Source organism: Macrobrachium rosenbergii, chromosome 7 (genome assembly GCF_040412425.1).
Source record: "Macrobrachium rosenbergii isolate ZJJX-2024 chromosome 7, ASM4041242v1, whole genome shotgun sequence".
Taxonomy (NCBI): Eukaryota; Metazoa; Arthropoda; class Malacostraca; order Decapoda; family Palaemonidae; genus Macrobrachium; species Macrobrachium rosenbergii.
This window is the reverse complement of record NC_089747.1, coordinates 52,727,149-52,742,683: the sequence shown is the minus strand read 5'-3', so window position 1 is coordinate 52,742,683 and position 15,535 is coordinate 52,727,149. Positions and strand designations below refer to the sequence as shown.

At 41.4% G+C, this 15,535-nt stretch overlaps 1 protein-coding gene across 1 annotated transcript; it reads left to right on the top strand.

Annotated features, from left to right (window-relative positions):
• Positions 1 to 11,461: 11,461 nt before the first annotated feature.
• On the top strand, positions 11,462 to 12,238 carry LOC136840430 (nematocyst expressed protein 3-like). Its single transcript, XM_067107109.1, has one exon. The coding sequence runs from the start codon at positions 11,462 to 11,464 to the stop codon at positions 12,236 to 12,238; it is 777 nt and encodes a 258-aa protein (XP_066963210.1).
• Positions 12,239 to 15,535: the final 3,297 nt, after the last annotated feature.

The window sequence follows — 15,535 nt, the reverse complement described above, 5'->3', positions numbered from 1 at the left end:
AAGTTAATTGACAATAGTCATCTATTTGTGAAAGAGAAAACAAATGGCGAAAAAACTATGTGGAAATGTGATCAATTTTATACAAAAAAGTGCCATGCAAGAGTGCATACAAATAACGAATCCATTATAAAACGACTCGGAGAACACAATCATGCAGTAGATATTGCTCGTGTTGAAGCTGCCAAAGTGATTAACATAACTAAAGAAAAAGCAATAAACTCAAGAACGACATTGTATCGCAACCCAAGTGTATGTAGAGTATCCCGCAGTTGCAGGTCAGCTACCAAACACCACTGTACTTAAAAAAGGATATATGAAATGCAAGAAATGTAGCAGCACAAGTTCCTGCAAATCCAGTTACCACCCGAGTTACATCCCCCCAAATATAGGGATAAATACATTCACATCAGCCATTTCTTCGTTTGACAGTGATGATGGATCAGACAGGATTATTATATTTTCGACTCGGAAAAATCTTCAGGTATTATCCAGTGCAAGCAACTGGTATGCAGATAGGACGTTTAAGACAACACCTCCTTTATTTCATCAACTCTACTCAATACATGGTATCGTGAATGATGACGTTTTGCCTCTTTGTCTTTATTTCTTAATGGCCACCGTAAAACTGAGGAGAGTTTTAATAAGATTTGTCAGAACTAAAGGTTTAGAGCCAACCTTATCACCAAGCAAAATTATGACTGATTTTGAACGTGCAGCCATTAATGCATTTAAAGCAGCTTTTCCTAATTCAGATCAACAAGGCTGCTTTTTTCATTTCTCACAATGTTTATTTCGATCTATACAATCAAATGGCCTGCAACAGTTGTACGAGAGTGATGCTGCCGAATTCGCATTAAAAATGCGTATGATAGCAGCCATTGCATTTGTTCCTGTCGCAGTGATGTGATTACCTCTTTGAACATTTAATTGACAATACTGGATTTTCCCGAAGAAAGCCCAGTCTGTCTTAGATTACTGAGGATGTACGGATTGGACGGCCAAACCGTCGCTTAATACGTCGACCGCCTCGCTTTGATCATGTTCTTTGAATTGGCTTCGATGCTAAGCAGCACTATGTACTCCTAAGACAAACAATGCTCGTGAAGGGTGGCATCGCTCATTCAGCGAATTAATTTGGGGCTTCAAGACCACAATCTGGAAATTTTAGAAACCTTGAAGGACGAGCAAGGAGAAATGAAGCAATAAGGGAACAATATATAGCAGGCGCGGAACCTCCCCGTAAAAAAAAGAAGTATAAGGATACAGCATTAAGAATTCAAAGAATAGTCAACGATTTTGAAAAACTGCGAACTATTGATTATCTAAGAGGAATCGTTCATAACTTGTCGTTTTGAGAATGTGCTGAAGACCGTTTGTCGATTTTTTGTTCTTGCATTGTATGTATTAGTATATAAATAAATAAAATAGTACTTTTAATGGATGTTCCATTCTTTTCTTCTTTAAATTGAATGAATTAATTTATGAAATTTAGGTTCAAAAGGTAAGCACTGGGCAGCAAAGGCCATTCAGCTAAACCTAAAAGCAACTATATATAATATGTAAAATACATCTATTTTCTTCAAAAGTTTACGAGGGAATCTACTGGGCAAATTATCGTTCATTTAAAATAAGACTATGTCAAACAGCTAATAGTTCTCGAAGCTGAACAAAAAATTAAAAATCATTTAAAGCCCTATTAATACTAAATATTTATTTTTCCTTTTATAATAAAATTTTCGTAGTTAATATAAAGACACCATGAAAAGCATAAACAAAAAAAAAATTTATAATCTTTAAAAATTTAAGACGATGAAATTACAGACGATGTGATATATTGCGATGTATTCAAGACGATGAAATTACAGACGATGTGATATATTGCGATGTATTTTTAATGCGGTGAAAATGCATGAGATGTAATTACCATGCGATGTAATTACCACGATGTAATTACCGCGATGAAATTACGGCGATGTAATTACAGTGAATCGAAAAGGGTGGTTTGGAAAGGGGAAACCTAGTTCTAATAGAAAGGCCTCTGTGTTCCAAAATTCTGTGTCTGAGCCAGGGGGAACTAGATCCCACGTAGGCTATCCAGACCATGCCACTGCGAACAAGTGAACAAGTAAACGACACGTGGGAATTAAGGTCCAGGCAAGATAGGCTTTCCCAAAAGTGATCTTATTGTAAAAGGATTACAGAAACAAAACCGGAAACTGATTTGAGGGAACAATGCTAAGTATTTCTTAACTTTGGACCATAGCTACTATGACCAAGGTAAGGCAATTTAATTCTACTTTACATCTTGTTTAGCAGTACGACACCGGTCTGGGACAAAACTTTCTCATTTAAAAAATTTTTCAGAACTTTGTAAATACAAAAATGGGATATGAGTTTTCAGAAAATAATTCTGAGGAAAACCATATCTTGATGAAAATAAATTAAAATCAAACAAATATCAGAGTTCTATTAATCAAAGTGCGAATTGAGTTCATCTTATACAACTTTTGGCGAAAAACTGAGGTAATCTAATCAAGCCAGTAAAAGTACTTTTCCTATAAACAGAGGTCTCAAATTTGCCACTATTTCTGTATACCTGTTACATCTAAAAATGACAAATTATTATCCTGTTCCGTCTCACAAGTAAAAGAAATGTTAGGGACGAGAATTAAAATATTCAAAAAACAAATCAACATGTGATAATTCCTTAAACACAAGGAAAGTATCATCTACATACCTACGGTAATACAAAGGTTTGAAAGCACTAGGGCATTCAGACATCCAAATCCTAGCTACAACCTCTTTCACTCCTTTTACTGTACCTCCATTCATAGTGTTATCTTTCTTCCATCTTGCTATCCACCTTCGCCTAACAATTATTTCATAGGGCTTCAAATGCTTCGAGGTTCTCCTGTTACACCTTTCGAACCTACCTACTCGCAATATCCTTTTCAGCGCTGAATGACCTCATAGTTCCCAGTGCTTGAGTGGCCAAACTACAAATTGTATATGTTTTTCTTTTTATGAAGAAATGTGTTCTTTCAAATTTGTCACTGAAACAATGCTCATGCAGGAGCTATGAATCATCACGGCGTTGTACAAGGTAGACTTTTCATTGAAATCTGGTAGTTGGAGTATTTAGCCCCTGAGAGGAAGGGATACGTGTTGATGCCGCCATATTCTTCGAGAAACTGTGACGTTTTATTTTGGCACAAGAGCTTCTCAACTCTCGAATGGATTTTGAAAGGTGGAATCAGTTTCACTATTTCCTATTAAACTGTGAACTTTCCCCCATCTGCAACAGGCATCAGAATCTCCCCTTGTGTGTTGGAAGGAGTCACCTTATGTCAGTCCTTTATGAAAAATGTGCTCATATTATTTTATATACTTGAATTTTTGTATGTTGCAGAAACAGCTTTGCTGGTGTTATGTAGAAAAAGATGTTTTTTTTGTGGAAATGAGGTTTTTCCTGTGGTGCTGAAACTGAATTTTTATTTTATTTGTGAAGACCAGTATTTCCAGATTAGTTTGTGTAGATGATAAAGTTTTCATGCACCATTTAAGCTGGGAATGTCTCTTCTGGGTATCTGCACAGGGCTGCTAATCTTCCTCTGTTTTAGTACTGGTAGAGGTAGGTCTCTCTTGCTCTTCCCACAAGAAGAAATAAAAAAAGATATGACATTCCTCACGAATTGAGAGAGAGAGAGAGAGAGAGAGAGAGAGAGAGAGAGAGAGAGAGAGAGAGGTGGCAAATGTAAGACGCGTTTTTATGTTTTCTCATGGCTTTCCCTTTATTATTTCCACAAATTCCGCAGACAGCGAGGTATAGATAACAAGTATTGCTGATTTTCGTTTCTGAATAAGGGCTAAACAGAAATATATGCTCTCTCTGTTTTAATATCGTCTTCATTTTGCAATTTCTGGCACAGTAACTGCGGTGTACTTTCTTAATATTCTTCATAACTTTTTATGACAAAAGTTTTAATAAAGCTTCACGGACACTTGAGAAATGTGCCAGTCTCGTGCATTTCTTCACGAATCTATCTACTAACAAGAAACAAAAGCATAACTGGCGACCAAATATATAATGGTCTGTAGAGACAATGAATGATGAAACGAGACAATAGCGCAGCTATACAGTGACTATGATTGAAACATTGTAATGGTTTGTTTTATATTTATCTAATGTTATTATTTAGTTTGATATTTGACAATAAGAAGGAATACTATTTTTAAAAAAAAAAACTGTCCTCCTGTTCGTAGAATCGACTAAGCAATCAGTCAAATGCAAGAAACTTGACTGAAAATTACCTCTGCTGAGAGAACGGTCCGTGCAGCAACATGACTTGCTAACTGTACGACCAAAAATGACTGTAGACGTAGCCTGCAGTCTTCTGGTAGAAGATATGAAGATTTTAAATGTAATAAAAAGGAAAATTTCAGTTTTAAATCAAGTGAAAATTTCCAGAGCCTGAAGTGTTTTGAAATGAAATCTATCCTGACCTTATTTCAACAAATATAAGAAATTATCCCTCGTTAACACTTCCAGGTTCCAAGAAAGCCTGGAATGTTCCAGCTAGTGACTAGCATTTTTCTGCTTGGTACTTGAAGGCATGAAGTCAGTAATTAATCACCGGCCTTCTGAACGTTCATCTGAGGACATCCTCGCTTTTGGGGAAGACGTCCAAATGACTCTGGGCATAGCATTTTACTCAGCTCCTCCTGAAAGTGTTCACTGGAAAACTTGTCGAGGATTTTCTTAATATTTACATCGCGGAAATTAAGCCCCGAATGACGAGACTCGGCTGCCTTTTCCCTCTCAGAGGTCTTGGCGTTCTTTTAGGGATTTAGACTCTCGCCCCGTCGCTCTTTTCCGGATTCTTTGTGGTTTTGTAGATGTATACGCCGCTGTAGAGCTTTCCTCTCCTGGATCTGTGTTTTCTGCTGCAGTGTCCGACTTTTGTAGGCTGTTGCCAGGTGGCGGTGTTGGAAACAGTTACATTTCTTCACTAACTTCGGCAAAGGTGTAAAACTCATGGAGTAAAGGCAAGCATTTCCAGGTAATGCTTCGATGTTACAGTATCATGAAGTATGACAATAAATGAAAATAAGATCGAGTATTTAGTCATACCTATTATCAGTCTTTTACATTTTAGTGAGAAAATCAACATAGTTGGAAAACAGGAGAGTGACTCCAATGATTGTACTCACTTTTGTCTCTCTCCAGTTATGAACTTGAACTTGCTTCAAGTATGAGTTTTAAAGTAAGTTGTGTGGGGAGTAGCCCACAGATATTCATCATTTTGATTCATCAGAATATGAGTTGAATATTTGATTTGTTATTATTATGAATTGCAGCAACTATATCTATATTTACCTGTTACTTAATTTGGTATACAGTCTGTTTTCATTTAAAACAGACTGTATACTTTCTCGCTTTTGTCGTCTTTTTGTGGAAGCTGGACCGCATTGGCCAGTGAAGAGCAAATGCTGCTCCAGGCTTAATAACGAAATGCCTGCTTTTTCTTTTTCTTTTTCTTGGCCTCTGGATAGAAAACTAATGATCTGATGAACAGAAGGATTATTATTATTATTATTATTATTATTATTATTATTATTATTATTATTATTATTATTATTATTATTATTATTGAATGTGACAGAATGCTAGCTACATTTGTGTTTGTGTGTGTGTGCATGGTCATGGATTAATGATCTTTTCATTGTTTTTCTCCCTGTGAAGAGGTCACTCTGACACTTGTTCACCAACTCGTTGTCTACCATTCTCTATGTGGAGCGTGGCAGTTTACATACAGTGTATAAGGGTGTCAGCAGTAGTGTGATAGTATGTGAAGTGTTTCAGAGCTGTAACCTTTTTGTAAATCCAAAGGTTTTAGGTGACTTAAGAAAATGAATCAGTATTCACCATCCTTTTCCTGTCGAGTAATTCGGAATCTTTGCGGTTACAGATACTGGTTGGGAAATGCGAAGGAAATTCTGTCTCCTCTCCTTAATGAAACACTCATGCAATGAAACGGTTATATATATATATATATATATAGTTATATAAAGAAGAGTATATATATATATATATATATATATATAGATATATATATATATATATATATATATATATGTGTATATATATAGATATATATATATATATATATATATATATATATATATATATATATATATATATATATTGTTATGATATGCATTCCTCCCCTCCAATTCAGCCTATCTAGCTAACTTGTTCAGCGAATTTTATTTCCGTTACGTGGCATCTATGCCAATATATGGAACTCAGTTGTTTTACCCATGGGGACAGAGGACGCACGCCTTCCAAGCCTACAGAAAATGCCCACGGGGAAGACAATAAGCCCCTCTAAAACCCCTGTTACCAGAACACACCGGGTCCTCTCCACCTCACGAATCGTACGATGCGAAAGACAATACTCCCGTCCCCTTTCCCATCGCGTGATGGGGAGACCTGTAGGGATTAGGAAGGGCAGAGCAGCATTTATCAAGTGACACCATGGTCCTGCCCCCGTTCTCCCTCCAACGCGAAACGATCTGGTTGTTCAAAAAAGGACAACAGAGAACTCCTCGACTTATCTGGAGCAGCAGCTCCAAGTGATTCTTCCATCCCTGCTACATGACGGGCATCGGGATGAACAGCCAATCTGGATTGTGGGCGCTCATAACAGTTGAACAGGTTCGTACATTGCAGTAGCCATTTAGCCAGCCCTATCCTTGTCTCTACTCTCCCAATTCCCTTATCCTTTAACCTATTCCTCCACGAAAATCTTCCCTTACCCAAATCTTGCCTGTATCCCATTGCCTTGTCATCCACGTAGCCTACCTTGAATTCGAGTAACGATCCCGATAAACCATCATTTATCCCTCCACCAGTGCAATCTAAGGGTTATTCTAGCATATTAAAACAACTAAGCGGTAGTTAACTTGGGGCGCGTACAGTTGTCTCCATTGTTAGCGCACCGGCGACGCAGATCCTATTCACGGGCTTTCCTCAAAAGCACCTTCCAGGCTAATTTATGTATTGTATTTAAGAAAATGTTGTGTAATCTGCAGTAGGAAGATTCCATTTCCCTTAGTGTGAGAAGGGCTAACCCAAACCGTCTATTTCAGGACGATACACGTGGTACGAATCGCAAAATTCCATGCTTCCATACCCACCTGCCACCGCACTACCTGGTTGTAGTTAGAGTAGTTCCACAGCTAACCATTTTAAAGAAGTAATTCTCCATCCTGGAACCCCATCATAGTAATACTATTCCAACTTCTAGTCAGGCAGATTGAAAGTGATCATTATCATTGACTGATTATTGCAGATTGGCCGTTTTATCCACTTATTTGGTTGCCAATCCATGTCATCATTGTTACTGTGCTCTATCATAAATCTGTCCCTCAGTGATTATGTCGTGTGGTGTCTAACTGTTAATTTATTAATGTTAAGTCGTTAAGTTTCCTGAATAAACCCCTGTAAATTGGCAAAGAATTCAAATTCCACATATGACCTTCCACCTTAAATTATAACTCCAGGAAAATTTGAGGTAAGTCTTCATTAACTCCCTTTTTTTGTTTACGACTGAATTCTCTTAGTCTCGTGTGGCAGCCTCAGTTATCATTTTGTGTGTAAATTCAACAAAACCGAGTCCATAGATAACAGTGACGACCAAATGCCAGGATATAGTCAAATAGCTGAATTAGTCACAGTAAAGCTAGACTAAAGCCAGGAATTATAAATCGATTATTTTATCACTCCACGATAATCATTTTCATTTTAGCGAGCAAAGGAAGCGATCGTTACGACGTCTTATAAAGTGTATGTCCTAATATTAAGGAAATAAACTCATATTAATATTTGTTTTAAAACGCAAAATAATTCTCGTAGCATTAAAAGCGTTCATAACAAGGAAACGCAATAGGTCTCTTTATATGAACATAGAGGAAGGCGCGAAATGTTCGCCCGCAAAATTTGTAGTGTGTAGGAAACGCCGGTTTGCCGACGAACAAAATAGGATTTATGAAGTGCTATGAGGGAATTTTGCATATAATGCTAGGACCAGTGGCTAGGAGTCTATTTCTGAATAAATTACGGCAAAGAAAATGTACATTTCTTGGTTAGTGATAAATTTTGAAATAACGATTAGTTTACCGGAATCCGTATAGCGATATCTGGCATTTATACAGCCAGCCAGCCAGCGTGGTGTTCAGAGCGCGCATGCGTCAACTTGTCTCCGTGTTGGAAAAAGTTCCCAGCTTTTATTTTGCATATTTAAGTATTAACGTAAAGTAAAGACAGTGCTATATTCAAAAGTATTAATCTATTTTGCTTTAAACCCGCATGTAGCAAAAGTGCATTTTGTTGTGCTCGCTATCCATTCAATTCAATTTCGCCCCATTGTCACACGGCGAGTAAATTCAAACCAGCTGCTTCCCGCGCAGATCCGTTCCCACAACGTTCGTTCCACGAAACGAAATCCCTCCCTGTAAAAGTTAACGAAAATCGAAACGGTGCGAAACAATTTGAAACGCCCTTGCATACTCCTAACTTTTCTATGAGAGCAAGCAGTAGCAATTCCATATTGAAACTTAACGTGCTTTCACAACGATAATTGATTTTGCTTAAGCGTAAAATAAAAAAGGGATTATAAATCATAACAAATACATGTCGTTTCATATCGTCATCGAGAGAGAGAGAGAGAGATCGTGTTTTGCCTTCTCCCATTCTCTCGCATCCGTATCAGTGCATTTTTTTCTCTCACGGGACAAACGTAATCTACTTATTTTGGGGATCACTAATAAACTATAAAAAGGGCAGATACAAAGACTTAGAGTAATAACAAAACCTGAAATTTCAAATCTCTAACCCATTTAAAACCTTATCACATACCAGTGCGAAATGCCGCTTGTGCTTAGCGGATTAATCAAGCAAACTTTACCTTTTCTTTCCAAGTGCTTCAACACAAATCATTTAGCGTAAGCGACAAAGCATAAGCAGATAGATTATATCTTTGTGACGTGTTCCAACTGATGTGCGGAGTGGAATCCTTATCCCAGACTTGCAAAAGGTAAGTGCAACCATTGCACATTGAGTACCTACCCGCAGCTCCTTGTCCGCAAGTCAGGCAGCGCTCACTAGTTCTCATAACTAGCCACCCACTCGTGCCACATCCAGTTCTATTTCTCCCAGTGCCACTAACTGCGGCGCTGCTAAGCACCCAATCACTGGAAGGCTAATTTATCTTTCCTTCCACTTTCCTATATCTCTTCCAGTCTGCTGAGCCCTCATTTACCTTCTACTCCCTACTTACCTTCTGCTCAGGCAGAGTACTTTCACCTTCAGTGCCAATTCATGCACTGATATCTGGGTATTGCCCATCGTAGTGCACCGGCACATGCCACCCAACTAAAGCAACCTCTTACACGTCATTGCACCTGTGTTGAAGAAACAGAGTGCCATACAACTGTTGTTTCCACCCATAAGGACCGCAGCTCCTTCAGGAACACCCCATTAGCAGTGCATCCGCCCATAAGGACCATATAGAGCCTTCAGGAGCACTCCATTTACCAGCCGCATCCCGCCACAAGGACTCAGACTTCACCAGAACGCTTTTCCTTCTAGGTGTGACTGCAAAGGCACACTCTCCACAGTGCCACTCACTCACAGGTGTGTCACTCAATAAGTGCCACTAGTCTAAGGACACTTCTCATCGCCACAAACTCCTTCCTCGAACACCCATGTACTTCACTCAGCACCCCTTCCCATCAGCAACATGTCAACCGAGGAGCACCTTCAATATCTTCGTAAAAATCGTAGCGAGGATGGTCTTTCCGGCCAGGCCCTTCAAAGGTTTGTGAAGGAACAGATCGCTGAGAAGAGAAAATATGAAGAAGAACAAAGGCAGCAAGAAGCAGAGCAGCGGAGAGAAGAAGAAGAAAGAGAAGAGCGGAGAAGACAAGAAGAAGAAGCAAGAGAAGAGCGGAGAAGAGAGCAAGAAGCAGAGCAGCGGAGAGAAGAAGCAGAAAGAGAAGAGCGGAGAAGGTATCAAGAAGCCGAGCTGCAGAGAGAAGAAGAAAAAAGAGAAGAAAGACGGAGGCAGCATGAACTAGCCCTCAAAGACCGGGAGCTCGAGTTGGAGAGAGCCAAGAAGGACAGCGCAGAAGCTTTGGCAGCACAACAAGCATCGAGCCCCACCCCATCGGCCACAAATACCTCTCTGTCGACAGTCAATAACCTTGTGGGAAAGTGGACTGAAGACGAGCCGGAACAATGGCTCGAAGAGATCGAATTCCTCTTCGAGACCTATGACGTCAGCCTGGCTGAGAGGGCCCTACTGCTTACCAAGCACTTAGACTAGGAGACATGGCTGCCGTCCGCGAGGCCATCGCTAAGGCGTATGAGATCACCCCTGAGAGGTGGAGACAACGATTCAGAGGTATGGCCAAGAATGTCGGCTGGTCTTGCCATAAGACCCAGTCGACCCGCTGGCTAGAGTCTATGCAGTGCGACACCTTGAAGATTTGTTCAACCGACCAAGGCTGAGGATCTCTTCCAGTGAGTCCGCCTCTGGCTGTGTATCTTAGCGATAAGCAGCCAGCCACTCTCAAGGAAGCCTGCCGCTAGCTGATGCCCGGGAAACATACAATCCTTCCCATGGCACCTTGCAGCGCAAAAATAGAGCCACCCGACACCTCCAGCCTCAATCGCTATGGAACGGCCCGCCTAACAAACCTCCGTGTCCTGCATTTATAAGGATGGCAATCAGCAGGGCAACAACTTTCGGCAGCCTACCAGCAACCGTCAGTCCTCCTCTCCGCCAAATTCCATACCAGCTTCTCCACCCACCGTCACCGCTGGGAGACTGTGGAGCTTCTGGACACTCTTCTGCTGGGTATCCTGCTTGCCCAAAACATGTGGTCACACCCAGGCACGTGAACCTGATAGTGCCACTGCCTCCTTAGCTGAGCCGGGCTGAGAGAACTCACCCCGAGAGGGTCTGGACGCAGACCGCCTCAGTGGCTTCTCTGGACAGTTCCAGCCCTCAGTGCACTCCAAAGCAACTACTGCCATACAGGCTCGGACATTGTCTGATTGACCGCCCAGGTGCCGCCTGCCAGTGCTACAGCAGAGGAGCACAAAGTGGACCGTGACCTGGTGGACGAACAGTCCCTGACCGTCCCCACAGTTGAGCTCAGGTGATTACCCTCAGCAGCAGTGCATCGCTCATGCTGTCAAGCCGGCCTGGCACGGGAGGAGTTCCGGTTGGTCGAGATGACTCTCTGGGATGTCCCACCCCACACCACTTGTTGCCTGACTGCTTCCGCCAGCACCTCCAGCTCTACTTCTTCAGATGGGGACACAGCCTCAGGGGACAGCTGTGCCCCTGTCTACCAATACTTCTTTCAATCAGTTATTTTTTAGCTCTAGTCCATGGGTCTTATGACTGACGGCTACCCAAGAATCACTCCCTCATTCCAAAGGGACCGAACTAATTACCGCTGCAGGCCCTGCAACGTAAGGGGTCACTCGGAGAGATGGGCAAAGTGCCCCAGTAGGCTAGCCGCAGCGGCCAACTCCACTAAACTAAGAGACCCAGTCCTCCCATTAAGACAGGACTCGCTGTCCAACCTCATGCCAGGGACTCCGAGGGGTCTCGATCCCCCGGGTCCCCCTTCAGCCTTGTCTGACATTACTTCACTGCCAGTGCCCTTTGCCAGCACTGGTCAGTGCCTAGCTTTATCCACCTTGGCGGGATGCTCCCTGCCAAGCGCACTTCCCGAGCCTGGCCCTGAGTCAGTGCCAGTGCCGGGCCCCGAACATGACTTGGATCCTCCTACGGGAGATCCCCCAAATCTCACCACTGTGCTCAACGCCCAGTGCGATTCTCCAACCCCGGATGTTGCTTCTTCCCACACTCCTTCACCTGCTGAGGATGACCCTCTAGCAGGCCTGGACGCATTTTCTGGTCACCAGGAACTGTCCGCCAGGACGCAGACGCTGGTTCCTTCCCACGACGGCTCGTCGCAGGAGCCGGGAAGTAGGAGGCCACAGCCTGTAGCCCTTGAGGCTGCCCCTGATCCTGCTCCTGACGGCACTCCTGGCCGTTCTCCAGAGTTAGTACCCTCATCGCCCCCTAGGAATGGCCGAGCCAGACCCTGGAGGCCCCCGAAGAAGAAGAAGAAGGGGCGGAAGAAATTGACTCAGTGAATCAGAGCCATAAGCTCTTTTGGCACTCGTGCCTGTTGGCATGCCCCTCTTTCCATCTCAGAGCGATCCTGGCACCTGCCCAGAGAGGGTAGCTGTGTGAACTCTGAGCCTGTAGCATTAACCATTAACCACCTAGGCCTGCAATAACCTTTCCCCCAACTAACCTCCTTCCAACCCACTCTAGACTCAAATTGATATATTACTTAACCATGCATTGTGAATTACCCTTCAGGTTAAAGTTTCAATTTGTTGTGTGTTAATCAGAAAGCGAGTGCTGATCATAACTCCGCACAAGTATTATCTTTTTTAGTAAGTTCGCAGTGCCCGAGTCAGGGAATAGCAGGTTGAAGAAGTTAAGTGTTTATAGTGTATTTATCTAGGTGTGTAGTTTATCCCGTCAACCCAGCCAGTAGCCGTATCCATGTTCCTTAGGTAGGTTAGGCTTGCAATTATCATTCAGAACCTCTTAGCAGTTAGGTAGGTTCCTTTAGATGTGCAGAGCCACAATCCACCTTATGTAGGGTCCCGAGCCAGTCGGGAGGAATTAGCTAAGACCCTCACACCCGAAAGGGTGTGAAGGGCCTTTTTTAAGGGGGACCTATTAAGGATATACATTCCTCCCTCCAATTCAGCCTATCTAGCTAACTTGTTCAGCAAATTTTATTCTCCGTTAGCGTATATCTGGCGCCAATATGGCGGAACTCCGTTGTTTTACTCATGGGGACAGAGAACGCACGCCTTCCAAGCCTACAGAAAATGCCCACACCGGGAAGACATAATCTTTAAAAAATTCGGTTGCTGAAAAAAATTCTATAGCCGTGCTAGGGTTCAGAATGTATCCACGAAAATATTAGCATAAATTTGCCGTATTTCTCTGGTGCATGGCCTAAAATATAACAATAACTATATACCCATAAAACACCAGTAGCGCAAATGATTTAGTCTGGTATAGTTTTGCGATATATATTACGAAACTTCCTTTGAGATAGAATGTATAATGTCAATAATATCTACTCAGCACCTTTTAGTTATCCTAATACTTGACAGCGCACACGTCATACCATGGCGCCCGACTGTGGCGAGTTGCCTATAAACTTCAGAAAGCTAGAAGGACCGTTTTCATGCTTCGCTAATAACGAATGAACTCTGTATTTTCTGCGGTGTTTTTGTTTTTTCACCATTTTCAAAAGGTCAAGACTTCACTTCATGCTTCTAGAATGCCGGAGCTTTACCATATTGCTAGAAGCAAATACATGCCATTCTAGTGAAAAATTAAAATTCGATTTGCTGAAAAAATTCTGGCTTCGTATAGGAGTTCAAGAATGTGTCCACGAAATATTATGCTAAAATTTGCTGTATTTCTCTAGTTATGGCCAAAATGTAACAATAACTATATACCCATAAAACATTGTAGTGGCGCAAATGATTTAGTCTGGTATAGTTTTTTGCGATATACATGAAAGCTTCCTTTGAAATGAAATGTATAATGTCAATAATATCCTACTCGGCACCTTTTTAGTTATCCCTAGCCATGACACCGCACCGCCATACCATGACTGTTCACTGTACGAGTTGCCCTATAAACTGAAAGCTAGAAGGACACGTTTTTCTTGCTTTCGTAGCCTTGACTGAACTCTGTATTTTCCTGCGGTGTTTTGTTTTTTCACCGTGCCTAAAGGTCCAAGACTTCACTTCATGCTTCTAGAATGCGGAAAGCCAAGTGGAAAAGTCCAGGCGAGAAGTAGAAAGAAAGAGTTCAAGAAATTAGTGCCATAGAGGGAATGGAGCGATGGAGAGAGAGAGAGAGCTGTCGCCCATCAAACGGCGGCGTGAGGCAGCGATCTCTGCTGACCAGAGACCAACCCATCCACCCCTAAACGCCTCTTTATTTGTTCGTCACTACCAAAGGGCAAAGATATTTTAGAAAAAGAAAGCAGTAGCTCAGGAGGCTGATATTATAGACGATCCTGAAAATAAAATGATCATAATAAGTGAAGCAAGACTTGATGAATTACTTGAATCACGAATCCCCAGAATTGTGAATAAAGTAATTCCAGGATCCATTTGGCAAGGGATGGATTCGAGACATAATAATAAAAAGTGTAGGCAACTATGATACCTAGAGTAATACCTTGCAGCAAGATCAGACAGGGGGACCAAGAACCTAAAATTTATAAGAATGTGTCTTAGGCACATAAATAATCAATTAATATTCTTATTTATAATCATTTTGCATTAATTAATACCCAAAAATAAAAATTAAAACCACAGAATTAATTGTAATTGAAGTCTTTGAAGTCCCTTTTACTTTTTTATGTAACTAAAACTTTGAAGGCCCGTTTCAAAACATAAGTTTTCCACCTTTAAAATGCATCTCCTCCCTTAGTATTGGACCAATCTAAATGAAATTTTAAATATAACATGGGGGAAACATGGTAGATTAAAACAAAGCCGGGGATTTTAATATTCTGAGTTTCTGATTTTTGGCAATTTTTTTTTTCTGTAATTTTTCCGGGAAAATTTCATTAAAAAAAAATTCATATCTCGAAAAATAATTGAAAATCAAAAATCCCCGGCTTTGTATCGAAGGTCCATATGTGTTTTATACATGGTTCAAATCATCATAAAACCAAAAAGCAAGGAGGAGATGCATTTTGAAAATGGCCATTTTTACGAAAAATGCTCTGGCGTCACAAAACCTAAGGTCACTGAACAAAATTTTTTCCCCAGAAGTTCCACACAATATCCTTTAACAAACCCCTATATATCAACAACCAATAAATTTAAAAAGTCGAAACAAGCCGATCATAAATTTTTGCGTGGCCAGCGCCCTTTTCTGATAGAGGAACTTTAAAGAACATTTGTGCAAAATTTCATACTTATTTCACTATCTGAACGATTCTTATGAAATATGCAATTTATCTGCTGCACTATTACCAGTCACCTCACAGAGGGAGGAGCCACTGTCAACTACTGGCACCTCTAATAAACTGGTGCAGCAGGGTAATATCACATACCCACCACACGCTTTGCGACCTGAACTGCTCAAAATATGCAAGGAAAATTGACCACCTCCCAGATTCACAGTGGACAATACCATTTGCCTGTGGGGTCATGAAGTAGTGCGGCTACCACCTGCACACCCAGAGCTAAATGTTATTGAGCAAGTATGGGGTGTCAGGAAGAAGTACGTTCGATCATCCCTTCACCGTTTTACACGAACGGACCTCAATGCAAGATTGAATGAAGCAAAGTTGTGTGTGACAGAGGACAGGTCGTGTGGGCAAATGCTGTTCG

Bases quoted from the DNA above. Each gene is read 5' to 3' on its own strand.
- LOC136840430 (XM_067107109.1), top strand. From the start codon at position 11,462: ATGGGTCTTATGACTGACGGCTACCCAAGAATCACTCCCTCATTCCAA.